Genomic DNA, 22,346 nt, shown 5'->3' with positions numbered 1-22,346 from the left:
ACACACTGAAATGCCAGAAATCGATTACATTTCCAGCTGAGGATGTCAACACATTTTTGCCCATCGTATTTTTAAACAACATTTGCCACCTATCTGCAAAGCTTGTACCGTGAAATATTATAATCTCCATCGGAGATGCTTCATATATAGAGGGGTTCCTAGTTAAAAAGAACATGGTGTACTTTAGTCCTTCTCGGTCCTATTGTTTATTGCACGCACACTACGTTCTGGATGTACGGGAGTGGCCACTTCGTTATCTCCGCCTTTCCTTTCTATGATTGGCTGGACCGACCGTCTTGTAAATAACACCGTTTAAGACTGGTCAATCTCGGTATAAAGCCGTATGTACCCCCTTTATTTTGTTTTCAGATACGTGCCTTTGTGCACGGTAGAAAAGTGTAGACTGATGGCCTGTAGAGGCAGACATTGAATTTGAGAATTTAGATATAGATTCTCCTGTTCGTGAAGAACAATTTTCAAAATGCGTCGTAGAGTGACTGGAACAGCGTTGGAGATGCTGGGCTGTGGTACAATATCAAGCCCACGGGTGAGCCGACTTGTACTGGCCCCCGTCACAAAAACCATCTCCCCTCTTTCAGCCACCACAGACGGGGAAAGATTTCGTTCAACGTCTTCAATTCAACAAGGACATACAGAGCTGGCGCGAGAGAGGTCCAAAACAGTAACGTCGTTTTACAACCAGTCTGCAATCGATGTTTCAGCAGAGAAGGTACTTAATGTTGCTGTCTACTAGCATGTGCCTGTCACCAAGTGCTTTAGCTAGCTAGCTTGCTAGCTATCTCCTGCATAATATAACGACTCACTGGCACTTCAAACTGGCCTCAGCTGGCTGCTAGTCGTACTAGCATTAGCATTTCTAGGACGTTGGTAGAAATAGTAAGTAGCCGCTAGCAAGCTGAGCCTGGTGCCATATATTGTCTAACACCCTCCAACATACCCATGTAATTAATTTTGCCAACCCTAGCTTTCTGTCACTTACACAAGATGAGAAGGATGACAATCCGAGACTAATATGAATTGCTGTTGCTAGCCTGAGGACCAGTCGTTGAATGTATTGTCAGTAACTCACGGGTTACCGCAAGGTCAGATCCAGACAAGTGCACTGTTCAACAGGGACAGAGAGACAAGGGCTTACCTTGACACTTGGTAATACTGTACCGGCAGCCTCGTCCCTTTTCCTAAGTCTTTCGGGTTACCAGGAGGTTAATTTCTTACATCGATAAACTGTCTAAAATGTTTACGATAATCTAAATTTACTCCAGCCCATGCAACAATTAATTAATTCAACTATCTTCTAGACTGGAGTTGATCAGCGCTTACTGTCCATAGGGGGAAATTGCACTATTATCTATACAGTTAAAGGCAACATGGTTCTGTTTAAATCTTGTCAGAGGGTTGACAATAAACTAACAAGGCCCTCAATCCTTGATTAAACCCTTCAGTTGAATCAATCACATGCACAGTCTTCTAGGTAACACACTGTGTGCATGGACAGTAGTTTGCAAGAACTGTCTTTGTTGTGATTGAATGACAAAGGACTTGCTAATTTGAGTCGTGGGGTCTCATTAATGTAGAGGGAGAGGGAGAGGGAGAGGGAAGAAATGTAAGACCATGTTAATGCAGAAACACAATAGCCTGCATCTTTACAAAGAGGTATATGTGGTCCCCACCAGGAAATTATATCCCATTCAGAAGATCCTTCAACTCAAAATGTTTCTCAAATGTTGCCATGCCTACTTGCTTGCAGTTGAATTAATGTAATAATATGTTCATAATATGGTAATGCCTTGGTCTCATTTGAATTATTTAGGGTGGTAGGGCACAAACTTAATGTAAAACCCTGCTGGTGTAGTGTCCTGTAGGTCTGCTAGTGGCTATGTCACCTATACTCATTTAGCCAATATATTGACTTCCCTTGGTCTGTTTTCTCCTAGGCATCGGTCAGACTGACACCAGCAACCCTGTTGTATGCTGGGAAGTCTCCAGATGGACATCATGTCTTGGTAAATACTTCCTGATTCCTCTAACTTTGTGATGGAATAGAACTAAATAAAATATTTCAAACTAAATAAGGAAGCTCTCTAGTATACACCATCACACTTTGTAGTTGTATTGTTTGTATTTACTTCTAAACTACTATTTATGACTTTGAGACAGTGAGAAATATCACAATACAGTAGGTCCTAGTTCTGGTTGGCTTTTGCCCCAGAATATCACCTTGAACAAGAGATGGAACCAAGTCTAAATGCTCTGGCTGTTGATCGACATGTTTGCCCTTTTTGGAATATCTCCTTTTGTGATGGGATGGTTTTCAGCAACACTTCTAAATGATTAACATGAATGTACATGATATATTAAAAGCAAGTCTCTGTCCAGGTTCAAACCCGACTTTCCCAGGACCCATGCGCAATCATTAATACAATTAGCTGTCTATTGACTTGTGTTTAGTGTCCTACTGACCATGTACTTTATTGTAACTTCAGAGCAGTGCTACATACCTACACAAGGAGCTGCCGGTGCGCATTGCCCACCGCATCAAAGGCTTCCGTAGTCTGCCCTTCATCATTGGCTGCAACCCAACCATACTGCAAGTGGTGAGTACAGTGTACAGAGGCTTTGGCAAGAGGGATGCAAGAAGTCTGGGCTTACTTATTACTCCATGTCCCTCCCTCTGTCTACGACTTTTTAAATGGTAATTACAGCTTCATGTTTATGTTGTCTTTTTCCATTCCTGCCTTGCCTAACTTGTAAAACAAGGGAAGGGACCAACGACTTGCGTTTAGAATGTTCTTGGCAGGTGCAAAGAACATTGGTGTTTTTCAAAATAGATCGACCTCGGAGTGGCATTCGTTAAGAATGCATTTGTTACACAACTACCTTGAAAGTGTTTTGTTCATCAGCTTCCAACATCGACCAATTGATCCACTGTTTATCTGGCAAACAAAGTCGCCTCTTTGTTAGATGTACTGCAATCAGGTCAATTAAATCTTGGTCCACTAGCTCCCCAAGTTTGAGTGCTAAAGCTTTCAGCCAGCAAAACTCCACATGCAGTAATGCAAGTGTTAAGACTTGTAAACGTTGAAGATTCACAAATCATTACTATAAGGTTTTCCATGTCTGAGATTGTATTGTAGCCCTTTAATGTCAGGACATTTGGAAATGATTGGTGAACCATAGCACAGTAAAACCCTTAAGCATTGTTGATCCAATGATAACTATTCTTGCATTGCAAGGTTGAATGAAAGGCCATTTGTAATTTCAAGAGGTTTTTCTTTGTTTATAAGCTCTAATGCAAGGCCTACTTACCTCAGCAGGCTGTTGGTACTGATGACCTTTCACCCAGATCCTACCTCATGGGACTGGCATACTCTTTGTGTTCAGCAAGGTGTCTGCCCGCCAGACAACAAAAGATTGTGTCTGAAAAGAAATCCCCCTGTCTGAAAAGAAATGGATATGCTGCGGTCTCCTGCTGTAAACAGTTTACCTGCCTACTGCTTTTATTATTATTTATTTGTTATTATTTGGCATATTAACAGTTTTTTGTTTGCCATATTCATATTGTCCAAATCAACTGAATCAATCACAGACTGATAAGCAACAGTTTTCTCAGGTTATATTGGTACAAGATGCCTGTTTACGTCTATTTAAGAGGCATAGTTTGGAGTGACATGTTTTGCAGATCTTCCCTGTGAAAAAAAAAAGATTCTTTGAAGACTCATCCTCCCTGCATTCCTGTAATGGAGCTTTCCTCATGTTGAACCATGTGTTGTTTTGAGGTCCAGTAACAGGGCCCCTTAGAAGGGAGGGTTAGTTCCCCTCACACACCACTGCTAAACAGAGCAGGGTACACGCTAACCCTGTCCCCCCCAATGTGCCTCTTTTCTCTTAGCATGAACTCTACATTCGAGCCTACCACAAGCTGTGCGAGTTCCCTCCGGTGAGTTCCACACACGTGCACTCCAAAGGAGGAAGAGGGAGTTGGCCAAGTTCAAGTTCTTGGCCCCTGGGTAGTCATATATCTGTCCCAAGCTCTGTTTGCAACTTGGAAACTTCTATGCAACATGCTCCACCCCCACTACTCAGCCTTTTTTGAGTACCCATAAATAGTTTACTGTTATAAATGGGGTGTTCAGATAACAACAAAATCTTCCTTCAGAAGTGCATTCAATCCCAGTTCTGTGTGTACATGTATATATAAAATGCTAGAGGCACAAGTTGTAGATTGTGATCAAATACATTACTACACAGCTCGGACTTCCTAAAAGGGAGTTTCCTCCCCAAACCTCAGAGCTAAGTAGACATCATTTCTTGTCGATTTAGCAGTAAATAATAGCTTTTGAGGAGCAGTCTTCTGGTAAAAAGAAGCCTTACAATTATGCTGACCAGAAATGATGAAATCATGGAACACTTGAAATTAAATTGTTGTCATTCTGCCAGATCAAGGACCAGGAGATGGAGGGTCGCTTCAGTAAGCTGGTCCAGCAGCTGCTGGATGACCACAAAGACGTGGTCACCCTCCTCGCCGAGGGCTTCAGGGAGTGTCGCAGACACATCCAGGTACCCTTCGCTCAGCAATTCATACTGCAGACGAGTTTTTGTTCAGTTACTTTGACAGTTGTGGAATGTGTTTTTTTTTGGTGACCAATTAAAATGGTTTTATTTCAGGACGAGACCTTGGTCCGTAACTTCCTGGACACCACCCTCACCTCTCGTCTTGGAATCAGGATGCTGGCCACCCATCATTTGTCCCTACATGAGGAAAATGTGTGTTATCACTTCATACATGGTTTTCTGGTATCTTCAAGAGCTTTTGTGAATAAGCTCTATGGATGTCATCTGAATAGTTAGGGAATCATTTGATTATACGTTTTATTTGGTTTTTCCTTAAAATGTTCCAGATCACAGAACACATGAGCGACCCCGTAAATGTGAGTCCCACAGTCAAAGGCCCTGTGTTTGAATAGAGGCAGCAGTCTGAATAGAAGCAGCAGTCTGCCTCTATGACTTTCACCTCAGTTTATTTGTATCTTGTATTCTGAAGCTGTATGCGAATGTAACCTAGCCCACTCAGCCAATGAACTCCTACGATTTTTGGCAGCCCTGTGCGCCAGTGACGTTAGAGGCTGGCGTGTGTGCCCAGTGTGCTTCTAAATAGCCATATGACCCCGTTTATAAGACTATATATAAACAGTTCTGGCCATGAGAGTGATGAAGCACTTTTAGTCAGTTCTGGATTGCAGACTTCCTGACTAAGTGTACAACATTCCTGTGCGGCTCAGAGTCAGGTCACTGTAAACACTGGTCCAGAAGTGCTGTTACCCAGCAGAATCTAGATCTCTCAAATTATGAGATGTGTGATGATGTGCATCATTTGATTGACTGATGTTCAACCTGTGTCCAAGCCCTGAAGAATTTGCCAAACTCGAAAAAATGTCCTCTGATAGCATTTTTTTGGTCCTTTATTGCAGCCTGATTTCGTTGGAATCATCTGCCGGCGTCTTTCCCCCAAAAAGATCATTGAGAAGTGGGTGGACTTTGCAAGGTGAGTGCAGTTTCGCAGCCGATATCCTTTTGGTTTCAGTAGCCTCACTAAACGCTAGTATTGTTTTAACCTCCAGCTGATCCTGGATAGTGACAGTGGAGATAAGCCGATAAGGCATGAAGTAAAAAGTTATCAACAAGTCAGGCCGATGTGTGGACATGAAGCATGAGCCTTTGTTCTGGCTAATCTGTGACTTAAGTGACATTAAAAGGAAGCAAATGCCCCTGTAGCTGTTTGTAATAAGCGGCTTGAATAGGGGAACGTCTCTTGCCTAAACACCTCGCAAGAACTGATACTCTGCGTAGCTATGCCTCCTTCCAACTGCTTCTCCTTTTGAAATATTTGGTTTATCAACTAGGATCACATAACAGTTCAGCCCTGTTCAGAGAACAGTGAAAGACATTGTCTCCCCTGTAATCACTTAAGTCAGACACTCCTCAAAGCAACAGGAAAGTCCTATCAAATCACAACTTGAACAACTTAAGCACACCTTCCTTTTTTTTTAATCACCAAACCAGTTTTTAGTGAGCAATACTTGTTTACTGCTTGATTGTAAATCGCTGGAACATTAAATTGTAGATGGCTTTCTTTCTTGGTCAATGACACTCTCTTTAGTAAAGTTAAAACATGCTCTCTTTAATGAATTAATCTAAAATGTTATACATATTCAACAATCAATCTAGAATATACTAACAGAATGGTTACGGTTGTGACAGTGCTATGTAGGTCAAAGTTTTCCATTTGCAATGTGTGAGGGTCACAAGTTCAAAGTCACAATCACACATAAATGTGTGTGTGCAGTGTACACAAATAGTTTGACACACACACACATGCACAGACCCTCAAAAGCAGACCCTATGTGCTCTTGTTCACCCAGCTCAGCCTCTCTAGGAATGTGCAGCTGCTCTCTCTCACTCTGGGCCCTTCTCCATCACACTGCTATCTCCCTCTCGGATAGTATCTCACTGTCTCTGTCTCCCTCTCTCTCTTTCACTGTCTCACCCTCAATCTATTTTTCTCTCACTCCATTTTAATTCCACCGTCTCCACCATCTCTCTCTCTGTCTCTCTGTCTCCAATCTGTATCTCTCTCTCTGTATCTCTCTCTCTGTATCTCTCTCTCTGTATCTCTCTCTCTGTATCTCTCTCTCTGTATCTCTCTGTATCTCTCTCTCTGTCTCTCTCTCTGTCTCTCTCTCTCTTTCTCTCTCTGTGTCTCTCTCTCTCTCTGTGTGTGTGTGTGTGTGTGTGTGTGTGTGTGTGTGTGTGTGTGTGTGTGTGTGTGTGTGTGTGTGTGTGTGTGTGTGTGTGTGTGTGTGTGTGTGTGTGTGTGTGTGTGTGTGTGTGTGTGTGTGTGTGTGTGTGTGTGTGTGTGTGTGTGTTTCCAACCTCTTTCCACTGCTTGGTTCTGACTGCACCAGAACAAAGGCACTAATGTGGATCTTATATTGCTGACTGGGCTTGGATCTAAATCAACAGGGCTTCTCCTTTCTGACCAATTAGCTGTGCTGATCAGAGACTGCATGATCACAGTCTGGCCTTATAACTTTGGAGTAGACCTGATCTTGTGGATAGGATTGAAGAAGCACATTTGTTGATTCAGGATCAATCATTACATTATTAACGTCCCCAAATAGACTTATTTTGCTTGTTAAAGGCCTCATCCCCTTTTTGCCAAGAGAATAAGCTTGTCAGACAGTTCTAACAGTACATTTACATTTAGTCATTTAGCAGACGCTCTCATCCAGACCGATTTACAGTAAGTACAGGGACATTCCCCCCGAGGCAAGTAGGGTGAAGTCCCTTGCCCAAGGACACAACGACATTGCATGGCCGGCAATCGAACCAGCAACCTTCCAATTACTAGCCCGATTCCCTAACCGCTGAGTCAGTACATGCAGAACATGCACTATGAATCTGTATGCTATCTACATGCTACCTGTATGCATCTTCACTGTGTCCTCTGTGTGTTTTCCCCCCCGCAGGCGTCTGTGTGAGCACCAGTACGGTAACTCCCCCCGGGTGAGGATCAACGGCCACGTGGCGGCCCGCTTCCCCTTCATCCCCCTCCCCCTGGACTACATCCTGCCTGAGCTGCTCAAGAACGCCATGAGGTAGCGTGACGGCTCTGTTCTCCAGCACAGAAGAGACTTCTAGAAGTTTCCGTGTCAGACCCCCCAGAATAAACTTGTGTACTGCGAGGAGTACTCATGTACTGAGGAGAAATGTGACATTGTGCTATTGTCGACACTCGCGGTAGCTAATGTGTCATCTGCCCAGTTGGGAAACGTTAACCCCTCCATCCATCATCCGACAGTTATTCAACCTTTTGTCTTACTGTTTTTCACCATTACTGTTGCAACCAGAGTAAGGTCTTGAATCTCAGACAATAATGTCCAGCCAAGATGGTTAAACCTTTGTTCGGAGTCATAGCAGGTCTCTGTCATCTGTACTTCATCAACTGTCAGCCTGAAGAGAGTGATTTTTATCTGTCCTATTATGTTTTACCATCCAAACAGTCAACAACAACCAGGTAAACAGTAAAAAAGTAGGTCAGCAGTTCCTCTTTAATAGGTTTGTTGTATAACAAAGGCTATGGAAGGAATGTTGTGGGTCATTTCAGAATGGCCCCTACTCTAGTTGCGCTAGTGGCCACTGCCATAAAGTATAATAGCCTAATTTTAGGGTTTAGATTTGTCCTGATGGATACAGGTGTATGTATGGGGTGGTTGTTATGCAATGTCCTGAAACAGTGAAGATGTCCTGTAATGAAGATGTTCCTGGTAAGATCGGAGGAGGCTATGCCGGCTGTATTTGCCCTTTCCCCTAAATCCTTAGTTTCCACTGCGACCCTGTCTTTGTGTCAGTAGTGCTAGGATTGCCAGACGGTAGGTTGCTATTTGAATTTCCCTTGGCGAGAGGCCTGTTACCATAAACACCGGCGCTGCAGAATTGAGTCATGCCTCTAAAAACATGAGACTGTAGGTCATAGTTGCCCAGGCTACTTGACTCATCCAGTTAGACAGATCTTTGTCGAATGCATTGATGGTGGAAAAGTCTTGTCTTATTCTTTAAGCAAAGTCATGAGAAGTCTTGAGTTGAACAAAAGAATGTTCAACAATAATGTTTTTCTTCTCCTTTCACATCTCTACAGTATAAATATGTGTGTCATTTAGCAGATTCAAGTGCCAATTTAGATACACATTCAGGCCTCTGCCAATAAATGGTTAAAATATAGACCTGTCAACTTACTCAAAAACGAGCTTGTGTTGTCTTACTGGGTGTGGTCTAAGCAGAGGTTAGGTGTCCAGGGACCTGCTGTCCTTTCTCACCATGCCTCTGATACTACTGGACTGGAAGCACTGAGCTGGATCCCGGTGTTCCCTTTGTTCCTTGGTTAGGCAGGCTGTGTTCCTGGCTGGAAGTCTTGGCAAAACAGCCACTTGCAGCTGCTGCCAGGGGAATTCTAAGTCACTGTGCAGTGCATGCCCCTCTGTCCAGGCTGGGAGTCTAGTTGTTACCCAGTAGGCTAAAGTAGCGTCCTTCCCTCGTCCTTTTTCCCCCTCATGGCCACTTACTGCAAAGTCATGTGACTAACCACCAGAATGAAGGGTTGTTCAGTCCTGTCCTCTGGCAGTGCTAGCCATTTTAAAGTGAAATGTAATCATCTCCAAACAAAGTTTTGCATTGTGAATGTTTGGGGGCTGCGTGATGAATCTACTGGTGAATGATTTGAATTCGGAGGCAGCTGGTGCCAAGGCTTTTTCCTGTATAACAGTCAAATGTAAAACTGGAAAGTGTTGCAGTGTTTCACTGTAAACCACTGGTACAATGTAAGCCCTTATGTGACCTCCTCTTCCACCTATGAAGCATGTCTTAGCTTGACTAGCTGCTGACCCAGCACTGACGTGTCTTTCTTTACATGTCTATTTGCAACAAGACTGAAGGAAACCGTTCCTTTTAGAGCTTCACCTCCAGTCACTTAGTTGGACTCTGGTTCCCCTTTCCCAGAAGGCTGTGTTTCATGGTGTGGTCCTTGCATAAGTGGCATGTACCACCAGAGACACCTGTTACTTATCCTGGTAGTGTTGTGTTTCAGTGGCAAACAAGCCATTCCTTTAATTAACTCTTTATTGTTCACACAGGGCCACCATGGAAAGTCACCTGGACACTCCGTACAACGTGCCAGATGTAGGCGTCACCATTGCCAACAATGACACAGACTTTGTCATCAGGTGAGGGTCTGACTGTTGCGTTGTGATGCAGTGAGACCTGAGCAGGAGCAGATAGGAGAAGGTGATGCCCTCTGTGACATCATTCATGGGAGAGTTCACTCTTCTTGTCGGCAACAGGGCAGCATCTTGAATGAAAAAAACCCTGAAAAGGTAGATGTAACAGACCAGACCGAATGTGAATAAGAGGTTGAATAGGAAACTTAACACCTCATCAGTGCGATGCCTTCTGGTGAAAGTGCTTCGAGAGAACAATCACCATGGGAACCGTGCCTGAGGCTACAACCTAGTCAGCAAACTGCTGTACTCGTGCTCCATCTGAAAACTGGAAATGGACATGGGTGTTTACACTAGACAAATTTACAGAGGCTAAAATGTTTGACTAGTGTTGAACTACTGAGCGTATTAAGTGCCTGTATGTTTGGATAAGGGGGACATACATACATACAAGGGGAGTTAAAGGTCTAAGGTCTTTTTTTTTGAGAGAGCTCTAGGATGGTGTTTTGGAATAATGTTAAATTATTTTGATTTACTGCATTTTGCCCAAATGCCCTCGGAAGCAACAGTCCAGGGATTTCATCTGCACATAGTTGTGGATTTAACATGCAATGCTATACTCAGTACGTAAACTGATTTGAGTTAGTTTCTAACGAATAAAATACTACTCCTAACTGAAGTCGGTTGATGTTGGCTTGCATGCTGACTCATCTGGTTTGCTTGGTCAGGATCTCGGACCGTGGTGGCGGCATTCCTCACAGCATCATAGACAAGGTGATGGACTACCACTTCAGCACGGCAGAGGAGAGTGCCCAGGACCCGCGCATGAACACCCTCTTCAACAACATCACCAACAGCGGCCCCCAGTCAGGCCCCATGCATGGGTAAGAGGAGGCGGAGGGACACGAGTTTGGAGTTCACTTCCATGCAGGCTGCATCGAGACCCTTTTTTGTATCATTTCTCACACCCGTTCCTTCATGCGATGGCTAATTCAACTTGATGGGTGAAAGTTCATTTGCTGATCATGAGGGAGGATAATGTCCGAGAAGTATTTGAAAAAGGCCAATGTTTCTCACATGAAAGGAATTATATCCCACAGACTTTTTAGGTGGTTCATAGAACTTAAGTACAGAGGGATGATGTCATCTCCCATGTTTATTTCTGAATACAGACATATTTTCGGATGTGTGCGTTGAGCTAATGTTGGTGGATCCAACTTTTAGTCCTCAGTATCCCTCTTTTTACCACCTCTGTTCCCTTGCAGGTTTGGCTTTGGCCTGCCTACCTCCAGGGCTTATGCAGAGTACCTGGGCGGATCTCTATCCATCCAGTCCATGCAGGGCATCGGCACGGATGTCTACTTGCGCCTGCGCCACATCGACGGCAAAGGAGAGAGTTTCCGTGTCTGAGACCCCCTGCTGCTCAGCCTGGGAGACCCCAGAGAGATGGCAAGATGGGATTGGCCCAGTATTCCTCGAATGGGAGGCTTGGTCATTTCAACGCCGGCTGGCGTTCCACCATTCTGCAGTCCAGAACATTTCAAGTGGCCGAGCGGCTTCTGACTAACTGAACTCGACTTCTTGTCCCTTTTTTTTTGGCCTCGGGCTGAAAAGACTGGAAGAGCTTCTTCTGAGTTGGCACTCCCAACTTCTTTTTTTTCTGTCATTTGTCTGCGTAACATGAGGGTTTGTGAACTTTTGCACTTGTCATCAGAGTGCATGGTGGTTAGTGTTGGTGTAGTGAATTTGGTAGGGAAGGGGGGAACAAAGATCTCCAGCCTTAAATATATTGATTTGTCAGTTACTTATTTTTTAAGACCATTGCTGATGAGCGTGGTCTTGTGTCTGAAATGCATTAGAATTTGGATTAAGTTGGTCTTTGCAAGACCTTATCTTGAATTACCTGTGAAGGACACCATGGAGAAAACTGCCAAAACACATGTGGAAGAGCGTGCATGTTATTGGAGGGAAACTAAAAGTTAAACTTTTGGTTTAGTACAGTTTTGTAAGCGCTATCAGGTGAGGAGATGGGCAGAGATGTTCTGTTGCCTTACTGTATGCTGCTGGTCCTTAAGACAGTATACTGATTTTACTTAAACATTAACCAGTTCAATATCCTTTCTGTCATGACATTTTACATATATACCACATCAGATGAGAGTAAACTAACCTGTTTTTCCCCCACTGTGAATGATTATTGGAAATGCTAATCATCACTCGCAGCATAGAAGTTTATCAGTTACATACTTTAGGTTCAAAACACCAGAAGAGGTGTTCTGTGTTAGTTTACTATGTCTTTATCTACGAAAAAAGAGAATTTGAAGTATATCAATTTTTATTATTTGCTTGTTTGTTTTATTTGAAATACTCTTTGAATATTATTTTTCTTTGTTACTGACACACATTCCGAGACGGGTCAAATATTAAAACTAAGGAAAACTTTACCTTGTAGTACTATAGTAGTAGTAGTAATTTGAGGAGAATCATGTAAATACAGTATTCTGGACTTGAACTAGAATTCTGGAGAAAGGTACATCCTTTAGTATCCACTAGACTGTATAAGAAAGGATTGTAGGCACCTGCATAATAATAGTTCCTTGTGATTTTAAAGGTTTGGGTGGCCCAAGATTCTTCTAGCATGAGAATTACAATTTGAAAGACCGCACCTCATGAAGGACTGTTGTCCAAGTGTGCCATCTGCTGGCAAAATAAAAGAATACTTACAGACCCTCAAAAAGATATGGTAAAGTATCGTTTGATATTAGAAATTAAAATGAAGTTTAATACATATTTGTTCCTTTATCATCTTTAAAAGTATGATGAAGCTGAAACATTCTTGATTTTGTGGTCATGAAATGGAAGACTAACATACCCATGCTCATGTGTTTCTTGTATTTCCTCTTTAGGCCAAATAACTGAATGGTGTTACTGACAGTATGCACTGGTGTGGATTCTGCGGATGTCAGATTTTTTTTGTATGTTTGTGTCCTCAAGACATGTCATTAGTTTATATTTATTGGGCATTATTAAACTCTCAACAACATGGGTGCATTTGACAGTTTCTTTGAATGCACATCTGATTGAATATGGTATATAGAACAAGTGTTTATTTAGGTTATTTAAGCAGTTTCAGATAAGGGACCGGTGTAAAAGGTGTATAAGTTTTGAACAGTTTATTAAATCAGTACATTTTCCACTGATGCCTTTTCCAGAGGAAACGGTGTGCTCAACAATCTAGTTGGACATGTGTTGACCCAGAAACGGTTTACAACTAAATGAGCACGCATTTTCAAAACTTCAGACAGTACTAAAAACAGAACAGCAATTTGAAGTGTATTGTGTGATATGTTCTTCTTGCCTACACATGTAGTAATTAGGCAGACGCTCTTATCGAGAACGTACACGGAATGGTTCCTGTTTTTTAATAGTTTTCTTCAAAGCTTTTCTGAACTGAAGTCAACCCAGGACTCAGGTGGACACACCTCGGTCTCTGTCTCAGGAGGATTCCTCCCTACTCTCTTGGGATGCGGCCGTGGTTACGCCTTAACACGTGACCAGAATGCGCGAAGGCGGTTGGAAGGGAGGGCAGACGTCTCACGTAGTCTGCAGGATTTAGCCGAACACCTCTTGACAACAAATTCACTCTGCAGTTCTTCAAGGATTGTGGATGAAATAACTCAGGGAAATTTCTTGGCATAAAGGTATTGCATGCATGCAACATTATTATATTGGCTTGCTGGCAAGTAGCAACTAGAACGTCTAGCTAGTTCTGTCTAGAATCACTTTAATCACAACTGAACTTCCGAATTGCTGCTGAGGAGTAAGTCAAATATAGTTTTTATTCTCCAGAACGCTAGATCGCTGTATCATGAAATAACATGATGGATAACAATGGGAAAAACTCATTTTTGGTTATAGAAGCTAGCTGGCTAGCCTCTGTGTTTTTCATGTGACGTAGAGCGAGCGAGCAAGCTTAGCTTGCCAGTGTTCGAGACAGCCAGCTGGGTTGACTGGCTATCTCATTTTTCAACTACGTTGCAAAGAAATTGGTACCGCGGCGTTTCGTGGTGAAAATATATGCATGTTCATGTATTGAAGTGAACACAGGCCTTTTATTGCAGCAGTAGTTGATTTGCGCTCACGGGCACTAATTACATTATCCATCTGGTTAAGTGATGACAAGAAGTCAACTCAGCAGTCACCACGACCAAGATAATTTTCAAGCATAACTAGCTGTCACCACATTGCAACACCATTGTCACAACTCTAACGAGGCATTATTGAGTTTGATTGTAGATGAATGAACAGCCATTCATGAGATGGCTAAATCTCAAGTTTAGACTGAAGCTATCTGAAGCTGTCCTTTTACAATTTTTCAGAAACTCTAAATCCTCTTATTATAATACACTCACTCTTTGTTTCCTTAATACCTTCCACCATTTACAATGTTCAGTCTGAATGAAATGGTTCTTTAAAAAATAACTTTTTTTTCTCTGTTGTCCATCAGTTGCCATGAGCAGTGAGCTGAATGTGCCTATGGGCTCCCCCACCCCAGGGAACTCAGAGAGGGTTCAAGATGGCGGGGGGATGGACTACAGAGACTGGGTGCGGCGCAGTTACCTGGAGCTGGTCACCTCCAACCACCACTCGGTGCAGGCCTTGTCCTGGAGAAAGCTGTACTTGAGCAGGGCCAAGCTTAAAGCCTCCAGCCGGACGTCAGCTTTGCTCTCGGGTTTCGCCATGGTGAGTCATACATTCTCTCAGAGATATTCCTACAGATATGTAGATAGGCTCTGTCATCAGTAGCTGTACCCTGTCTGGCAGTTTTTCCTAAAACAAACATATTAACCTTTGTTTAATTTCAAAGCATTTCCTGGGGGTTTCTCAAGTAAACAAACTACATTCTTCAGTCTTCCTATCATAATTCTCACAGGAAGAGCTTCCGCCATCTCCCCCCCCCCCCCCCCCCCCCCCCTGCTATTAATAGCATGTGAACCAATGAACAAATAAATAACACTTCAGATTTATGCCTGCTCAGTCGAAGATGGTTGACGTGATGTTTTGGTTTGTGTGCTGATCTAGGTGGCCATGGTTGAAGTCCAGTTGGAGATGCAGTACAACTACCCACGCTTCCTCCTCATCTCCTTCAGCGTGTGCACCACAGTGCTGGTGGCTGTGCACCTGTTTGCCCTGCTCATAAGTACCTGCATCCTGCCCAACGTGGAAGCGGTCAGCAACATCCACAACCTCAACTCGGTGAGCGAGTCCCCCCATGAACGCATGCACCACTATATCGAGCTGGCCTGGGGCTTCTCCACAGCCCTGGGCATCCTCCTCTTCCTGGCTGAGGTGGTGCTGCTATGCTGGATCAAGTTCCTGCCCGTGGACTCTGGAGGTGCCAACCAGGTTGCCGTGGCTGCCGCCGAGCTTGCGCTTGCCAAGATGAATTGCAGCTCCCCGAGCGGCGGGGTCAAGCCCCCTAAGCCAACCACCGTTCCAGGGAACAGCGGCTGGCAGGCAGCACTGGCCTCTACCATTATCATGGTGCCTGTGGGGGTGATCTTTGTGGTGTTCACCATTCACTTCTACCGCTCGCTGGTGCGCCACAAGACGGAGCGCCACAACCAGGAGATTGAGGAATTGCACAAGATCAAGGTGCAGCTGGACGGGCACGAGAGGGGGCTACAAGCTGTGTGATTTTAGCTGCTGGGCTTGCTTTACTGTTATAGCATTTGAGCATTGTGGTGAGCTCCTTGTGAATCAATAGGTGGAAGGTGTTCTTTCTCCCCTATTTAACAAGCCCTCTTTTCCTCATCCACATCCGGTCGGATCATTGTTATTGGCTTCCTCGAGTCGCAGAGCTCCACCTACTGTGTGGAAGGTTAAAGAATGAACAGACATGAAATGGGTGGCTTGGATAACATTGTCTTGACTGTGTGAAAGGTGGCCGATTTTGTATGTTGATGCTAATAGAATTGAATACTTATTCTTTAGAATAGCAAAAATAGTCCCATCACCCAAGGGTGTTTACAGGCCTTTTTAATAGCTTTTTTTTTATTGTCTTCAGTCCCCTTTCATTAGCGCCATTACCACTTTATAGCTTTATTGCCATGATACAGGAAGTGTTGCGGATTAGAATGTCTAACCACCATATGTGCAAACAGGGCTGTGTTAGTACATGCTACCACCAAGGGGTCACACATTTGGGTGAGATTGATATGTTACTTTTGACTACTCTGACAATGCACCAGGAAGTGTGTTGTCAGGTGGACCACACACCAGGTTTCACTTGTGTGTGAAACTTGTTTCAAAGAAACATTTTAATCATTGTTACAGGCCAGAAGGCTGTCATTTCCTGCTTTCAAAAACAACGTTTGCACAGTGTTGATGAGACCCACTGGTGTCCAAATGAGTGTGGAACACGGTGCCTCTTGGGGTTCCTCAGGCCTCAAAGCCCCTATTGTCAAATCCTTTACTGTAAATGATCTTCACAATGCCAAATACTTCCTTGCCATCAGCATGGCCATTCAAAGAAAGCAATGTCTCTGCTCACCGTGTGTGGTTTAGGTTACTTACATTTGCCCATAATGGGACAATATAAAAATGTGTCAAATATATTCCAGTGTATCTAATTGCTAATACGTTTCAGATTTGTGCATCCCTTTTTCTTCGTGAAAACATTGATAAGCACATAACATTACTCCTTATACTAAATAATTGTTTGTTTTCAAATGTAAATGTTTACAAAATGACAATTGCAGTAGAGAGGGTGTTTGTATTAACCAGGGATGAATATAATTTGTGCCATTACCTTTTATATAAAATTAAATAAAAAAGGGTTAGAATGTTACTATAATATATTGTTGGAGTGGGGGCTGGTGAGCTTGACTTAAAATGGCCTGTTTAGTATTTGAAATATCAAAGCTTTGTGAAGACAAGTGGAGAGGTATTGTCAGCATGAATTAAGTTGTCAGTTCTCTTGAATAAATATTTATCCGCTTCAAAAAGTAAAAGGTAAGAAAGGAAGATAACAACATTCCAAGACAAGTTCTCTGACCAAGAATTGACTTTTCTTTATTTCACTGTGTTGAGAAAAGACATAAGTGCACTTTTAGTTTAGTTCTGAAATGAGTGTTGAAAGCTGAATGCCTGTAAGCTTTAGCTGTAACACAATGTTTTAAGTCTTACTGTTTCAGCTTTTTTCAAAACAGACCATGGTCAATGATTGTGTATGCAATGATAAGTTTGAGTAACTCTTGGGAAGATCATTCTATACAAATGTAGTCTTCAGAGTAGGATACATACTGTTTCTTTGACCAAACAGACCATTTTTATATGTTGACAATACCGGTGCAGAACACAAACATTGTATTGGAAAGAAAAGTACATTTTGTGTTATGTTTTTGATGAAGAAAATGAGCTTTTCATTTATTTTGGATAATAACACAGAAGTATGTTTTCTGGTTCAGTGTATGTTTAAGGCTTTGTGTGCGTGGTTTATTGTTCTGTGAAATGGCATGTATTGTCATACCTTGTCTGAAGTGTAATCTCATGTGGCAAATAAACACTTTTTATTTTGTTTATTTCTATGCCCCACAATGTGTATGTTGTCTCAATTCTTATAAACAGAATATATTGTAAATTACTCAGATATTTTTGCTATGCTTTGTTATGATCACCTTGAGCCTTGTATGCTTTAGCCTAGTTTGAATAGTCTTATTTGAATGCATCCACCTCTTGAGTTGAAGAGGACTGGTGTTTCAGGTTCATTTAACTTCTGTAACTAAAGGACATTAGAGTTATTGTCACATTCCAATGTTAGTGGAGTCAATAATTCAGGAGTGGGAGGAAGTATGTTCTTTAAAGTGTTAGAACCGAGACACTTGTAATTTGTTAGGGTTTCCAGTTTTCACATCAATTAGACACAGCTGTTTGAGTACTGTGGTAATTAGTCAATTGAGTAGCCAATGAGAATTATACAATTGAGTGCTTGCCAATATAAAAAGCTTGCTTTTTAAAGTCTACTCACAAACACAATTTCTGACAAGAGGTGACAAAGACAAGGTAACCCATGCTTATCTTGTTATATTTTCTGCATTGTCTTTCCAGTCTAGCAAATCTTTTTAATGATTAACCAATGGTAAATGAAACTGTCCTTCATGTGTTTAGTTTTGCAAAACACTTGTTTGCTATGTTTTTTTAGACATTGCTGAATAATCTAACACAGCTATGATGATTCAAGAACAAACTGACTTGGTAGTGATACCTCTGGGTGTCTCTGACTAAGGCATGATCAGTTTTAATCTTCTCGCTGAGCTGTGAGCTTATATTGACGGAGGATGCTAATGGTGAATTCTTCAGTCAAAACTAATGTCAGATATGCTCACATTAGTAGCCCACATGGCCCTCACAAATGTAGCACTCATAGGCACAGAATGTTCTGTGATCCCGTTGTCCCCGAAACATCTGATTTTATTATGTTCTGCTTTTTTTTTTTTTTTTTTTAAATCAATCTAGATAAAGGTTGACCAGTCAACTGTGCTACTTTTCTCACTAGTAGTTCAGCCAGTTGGGAGGGGGATAGATTCATCTTGACATGAGGCCCATCACTTAAGGCTCAGCCCTTGCCCTGAGGACCTGCCATGGCTCTATGTTTAGACTCCTGGCCTATGTTGTTGAGCAGCTTTGGGGCGGCAGTGTGGGCGTTTTCCCCTCACACCTCGTATCATATTTGCTGCACTCCGGCCAGGCCATGGCAGATCACATTCAACTGAATCGGCATGCAGGTCATGACCTCTTGCTAAATATAATCTCTGCAGAGACTACTTAAGTTGGACATCTAGCTCCCTATGATGCATGTAGCTTTAGGATTTTTGCCTTTCAGTACCTGATGCTGATGGCAGGTTGGATCACTGTAAACTGATGAGTCTTGTTGTTTCTGTAATTTAAACACTCTTGTAATTCTATATTTAAATTATTCTGACTTATTTTCAGGTGCTCCTGTTCGCTGAGGGACAAATGGAAAAGTATTTCAAATGGCGAGAGCAATATGTTGAAGATTGGATTCATGCAAAAAAATGCACATGGCTTCCAGCTGTAATGCACACTTCCAAGAAGGTTGCTCAAATAAAAGTTTAATTCTGAAAACAACTTGTCCTTCCATGGGTAGCTCACACCTAAAGTATGTTTGGCTTCATAAACATCAACTCCATTCCTTGTTTGGCTAGGCCTCCTCGAGGGCTACATACTGAATGTTCACATTTGAACTGGAGGCAGTTTCCAACAGTGTGGGAAAATATCCTGCAGAACTGTTTTGCCACAAGTCCAAAACATTGATTTGTTTCTTCAAGGTTTATAGAAAAATTGAGACTACATGATCAACATGCTAAGGACAAAATTAGAATTGCATAATTAGGCAGTACTTATTGTGTCTGGGTAGTAGGACACCAGCTGACATGGCACTTGCTGCTTTCCATAACACTTGCTACATTCAATCACATGGGGATTTCACCTTTTCACTATCACAATTACTGACACTAAAATAAATGGAAAAGCGGACATCTTTAGAAGCCCTCCCCACCCCTGACGCGTTTCCCATGTCTAGCTCTCAGGAGAGTAAATCTTGATGAGATGCTGGAGTTCAGTGGGGTAACCAGTCATGGGACACCTCATGTTTGCTTTGACGTAGACATAGATGCACCGGTAACAAAACACAAAGCCGGAGGTAGAGAGAACCGTGTCGTTGGTGCGGCACTTGCGACACAGCGGGCATACTTTGGTGTGTTTGGATGAATGGTCCTGCAGGTGGATGGGAGGGGGTGGCGTGGGCAGGGTGGTCAAGCTCTTCATGGTGCTCTGGTTCTCAGAGGAATACCACCACTCCAGGAACTGGAGGAAGAACACCCCCATGGACAGGCTTGAGGAGAGGGACACGGCCACGCCTCCAACCACAGTTGACGTCAGCTTCCGTAACCGATCACCGATACTGCAAGAAAAATTCACAGTTAGTAGTGGCAATATATGAAGTCCAAGGGTCGGGTATAGATTTAGTAATACTTCAAGCTTACCTTGACCCAATGCCTGCAGATGGTGTTGCTGGTTTGAGGTCCATGTTCCTGATGTCATGTCCTGTGAGGTGAGCCAGTTGGACTCCCGCCAGCCACAGAAATGGCGAATGTGTCCTTGCGCGACCAAACACGTATAAGAGCTGTTGGCAGAAGACCCAGCTGTCCCAAGCCATGCTGACGTAAGGGTACGCGGCCAGGAAAGCCCTGTACATCCTCTGCATGCGGGATTGTGGAAGGCGGATGGAGAATTCATCCTCGTCCCTCTGCTTCGCCAACACTTGTTCCAGTTTGGCCCGCAGGTACGGCACGAGAGCCAGCAGAAGCAGCGAGCGCCAGTGGGATTTGCCTCGAAGTCCCAGGTAAGCGGGCTTCTCGCTTCCCGAAGAGGAGACGCGCTTCAAGCTGTAGAAGTTTTCAGAGAAGGAGCCGCTTGTCCGTGACAGAAAATGGTGCTGAAGCAAAAGGTCGAGAACAACGTAAATCTCGTCAAATCTCCTCAGGAGGAAACCGTAGCGTGAGGGATTGGACTCAGCCAGTACCTGCAACAGATGAGTGTGATACTGATGTATAAATAAAGGCAATTTCAGGAGGGTCATCCAAATCTGGTGCATACTCATTACTTTCCCGTAGGTCATTAAATTACACCTTTGAGACCATAGAGTGTGTCTCTACTTGCCATAGCTACTATGATGTACTTTCTATGTGCAATATTTGTATGACACTTTTGAAAAAAGTATCCACTCAATGGAATGGAATGTAAACTGCATCTGTTTTGAGCTGGATCTAAAAGGTGAAGCTTACAGAAGCAAGTGGGTTCATTTCCCAAATATTATCATAAGTGGTACTTCACTACCAACAAGTTGATAATACATTCTACTCTAGGTTAGCTATTTGGTCATCCAACATCTATTAAAGCAATCTTTCTAGTTCCAAGAAGTGGTTTGGCTGCTAACCTTCACAGCGTGGCGCAAAGCTGGTCTCACAGCACCCATCAGGGACTCCTGCGCGAGAACTTCGAATATGGATGGTCTATCATCTGCAGCTGCAGTGGTCAAATGTGCCCCACGCTCAGCCATGGCGGCAGACCGGTCCAACAGTATTAAATGTAAAAAAAGTAGGTATTACCTAGTCACCGATTTTAGAATTCACAGATGCAGTCAAGCTAGCTAATGTTACTACAAACTCTTCTTAGTATGTTAATGCATTGTACGTTGTTAGCTAGCATGATAACGTTTATAGAAAATTAAGCAATGACGGAAGTTGGCTGGTTATGCATATTACTTAAACCCACTATTACGATCAATAAGAGTACGTATTTAGGAGCTTTCCCTCGCATAACTTCGTTGCTGGTGTTTATAAAATGAAACACTTTCTTGTCAAAATCAGTGCTTCCTAAAGAAGTACTTCCTGGTCATCCTTATTTCAAAATAAAGGCGCTCTAAAGGGTAGGCAATGCATTTTGTCCATCTGTCCCTCAAAAACCTTTTATATAAATAATAATCTAACTGACAGATTTCATTGTCAGTGCAAGATACTGATAAGACGGGCTTTGACAAATGAATAACAAAAAGAACCACGGATAGTCTCTACAAATTTAAATGACACTGAGGGTTTGTCACACCTCAATGTGTTTAGCATATAATCAATACTCTGTTTCTCAAAGGATTGGGCGGGGTGACATGCCAGCAACACTGTATTCATCTGTCCACCTTCGAAAACACACTAAAGATGTTTCATACATACCACATTTTATCCCGAGTTTATACCTCCAGCACAGGGTCAACTCTTTATGTGACCACTGACTGCCGCACTCATGTGCAGTTCCACAAATAATACACCAGGTGGCTGTACAGTTGCATTTACTGTTCATTCACAAAGTGAACATTCAGAGAAATTAAATAAATTTAAGAATCAGTTAAACACAAAGTGATAAAAAGGTAGCCATTGTTTATTGCACTCAATACCATACATTTATCATCATACATTTACCATAACATTTATTATTAGAGTAGATAGTAATTTTAATCATGTTGACTGCAAATCAGTTTTTTTTTTTGTATTTAAATTACTGTTGGACCAGACCAGAGTATCAAATGCCAGTTGATCAGAGTTGATATGACTCACTGTTGACTTCTGAATCTAAGGACATTTTTGTTGCATGCTCAGAGATACTGTGTATATGTGTGTTTGTGCCGTTTCTAAGAAACAGAGATACGAGGCCCCTCTATCTTCCCTCCATCTGCAGCATGCAGTCCTTTTTAAGAAACACTTTATGAACCAGACGAATTGGAACCAAAAGGGAAAATATTGTCTTAGCTTCCAGTTCCGTCTATGCATCTGGCTCTTTCGCTATATCCCCAATAATATATCACATTACTCAAAGAGTATCAGAGTATGTCTCCTTATGAGCCCCCTTGCTACTTCCCTCCCTGCCCCCACTCTGCTCTCTGCTCTGTACATGCCTCAACCCACCTCACCCTCCCTTTCA

At 42.7% G+C, this 22,346-nt stretch overlaps 3 protein-coding genes and 1 non-coding gene across 9 annotated transcripts; 3 read left to right on the top strand and 1 right to left on the bottom strand.

Annotated features, from left to right (window-relative positions):
* Nucleotides 1-335: 335 nt before the first annotated feature.
* Nucleotides 336-12,834, top strand: bckdk (branched chain ketoacid dehydrogenase kinase). Of its 5 annotated transcripts, none has more exons than XR_014755109.1 (13): nt 336-730; nt 1,956-2,024; nt 2,505-2,615; nt 3,911-3,958; nt 4,459-4,578; nt 4,687-4,785; nt 4,920-4,949; nt 5,490-5,563; nt 7,548-7,676; nt 9,708-9,797; nt 10,520-10,675; nt 11,057-11,477; nt 12,403-12,834. XR_014755109.1 is itself a non-coding variant. In XM_084697636.1 (12 exons), the coding sequence occupies exons 1-12, from the start codon at nt 482-484 to the stop codon at nt 11,199-11,201; spliced, it is 1,320 nt and encodes a 439-aa protein (XP_084553762.1). In that variant the 5' UTR covers nt 336-481; the 3' UTR covers nt 11,202-12,834. The 5 variants fall into 5 exon arrangements, 2 of the variants coding, with proteins under 2 accessions (XP_084553762.1, XP_084553763.1); XR_014755108.1 differs by having other exon boundaries at nt 11,057-11,810; XR_014755107.1 differs by having other exon boundaries at nt 11,057-12,534; nt 12,698-12,834.
* Nucleotides 12,835-13,202: 368 nt separating this feature from the next.
* orai2 (ORAI calcium release-activated calcium modulator 2) lies at nt 13,203-19,087 on the top strand. 2 transcript variants are annotated; one of them, XM_084697640.1, is made up of 4 exons: nt 13,203-13,492; nt 14,299-14,534; nt 14,874-15,446; nt 18,786-19,087. In XM_084697640.1, exons 2-4 carry the CDS (start codon nt 14,304-14,306, stop codon nt 18,927-18,929), a joined length of 948 nt encoding a protein of 315 aa, XP_084553766.1. In that variant the 5' UTR covers nt 13,203-13,492; nt 14,299-14,303; the 3' UTR covers nt 18,930-19,087. The 2 variants fall into 2 exon arrangements, with proteins under 2 accessions (XP_084553766.1, XP_084553767.1); XM_084697641.1 differs by lacking the exon at nt 18,786-19,087 and having other exon boundaries at nt 13,209-13,492; nt 14,874-17,370.
* LOC146288180 (Z30 small nucleolar RNA) lies at nt 18,017-18,110 on the top strand. The gene has a single exon (XR_014758186.1). It is a non-coding gene; the product is annotated as a Z30 small nucleolar RNA (small nucleolar RNA).
* pex12 (peroxisomal biogenesis factor 12) lies at nt 18,909-21,265 on the bottom strand. Its single transcript, XM_084697638.1, has 3 exons — nt 20,812-21,265; nt 19,859-20,397; nt 18,909-19,776 (listed from the first exon to the last, which is right to left on the bottom strand). Exons 1-3 carry the CDS (start codon nt 20,932-20,934, stop codon nt 19,392-19,394), a joined length of 1,047 nt encoding a protein of 348 aa, XP_084553764.1. The 5' UTR covers nt 20,935-21,265; the 3' UTR covers nt 18,909-19,391.
* Between the last annotated feature and the right edge of the window lie 1,081 nt (nt 21,266-22,346).

This window comes from Hypomesus nipponensis, chromosome 5 (genome assembly GCF_054491055.1).
Source record: "Hypomesus nipponensis isolate SF chromosome 5, ASM5449105v1, whole genome shotgun sequence".
Taxonomy (NCBI): Eukaryota; Metazoa; Chordata; class Actinopteri; order Osmeriformes; family Osmeridae; genus Hypomesus; species Hypomesus nipponensis.
Note: the sequence above shows the minus strand (reverse complement) of the source record. Positions and strands in the feature narration are given on the sequence as shown.

What these genes read in the sequence shown, in the direction of transcription:
- orai2 (XM_084697640.1), top strand. Translation starts at nt 14,304, where the DNA reads ATGAGCAGTGAGCTGAATGTGCCTATGGGCTCCCCCACCCCAGGGAAC. An exon ending in TGCTCTCGGGTTTCGCCATG is followed by an intron (nt 14,535 to 14,873) that starts GTGAGTCATACA and finishes GTGCTGATCTAG; the next exon opens with GTGGCCATGGTTGAAGTCCA. An exon ending in AGGAATTGCACAAGATCAAG is followed by an intron (nt 15,447 to 18,785) that starts GTGCAGCTGGAC and finishes ACTTATTTTCAG; the next exon opens with GTGCTCCTGTTCGCTGAGGG.
- bckdk (XM_084697636.1), top strand. Translation starts at nt 482, where the DNA reads ATGCGTCGTAGAGTGACTGGAACAGCGTTGGAGATGCTGGGCTGTGGT. An exon ending in TCGATGTTTCAGCAGAGAAG is followed by an intron (nt 731 to 1,955) that starts GTACTTAATGTT and finishes GTTTTCTCCTAG; the next exon opens with GCATCGGTCAGACTGACACC. An exon ending in AAGTGGGTGGACTTTGCAAG is followed by an intron (nt 5,564 to 7,547) that starts GTGAGTGCAGTT and finishes TCCCCCCCGCAG; the next exon opens with GCGTCTGTGTGAGCACCAGT.
- pex12 (XM_084697638.1), bottom strand. Translation starts at nt 20,934, where the DNA reads ATGGCTGAGCGTGGGGCACATTTGACCACTGCAGCTGCAGATGATAGA. An exon ending in CTTTGCGCCACGCTGTGAAG is followed by an intron (nt 20,398 to 20,811) that starts GTTAGCAGCCAA and finishes CATCTGTTGCAG; the next exon opens with GTACTGGCTGAGTCCAATCC. An exon ending in TCTGCAGGCATTGGGTCAAG is followed by an intron (nt 19,777 to 19,858) that starts GTAAGCTTGAAG and finishes TTTTTCTTGCAG; the next exon opens with TATCGGTGATCGGTTACGGA.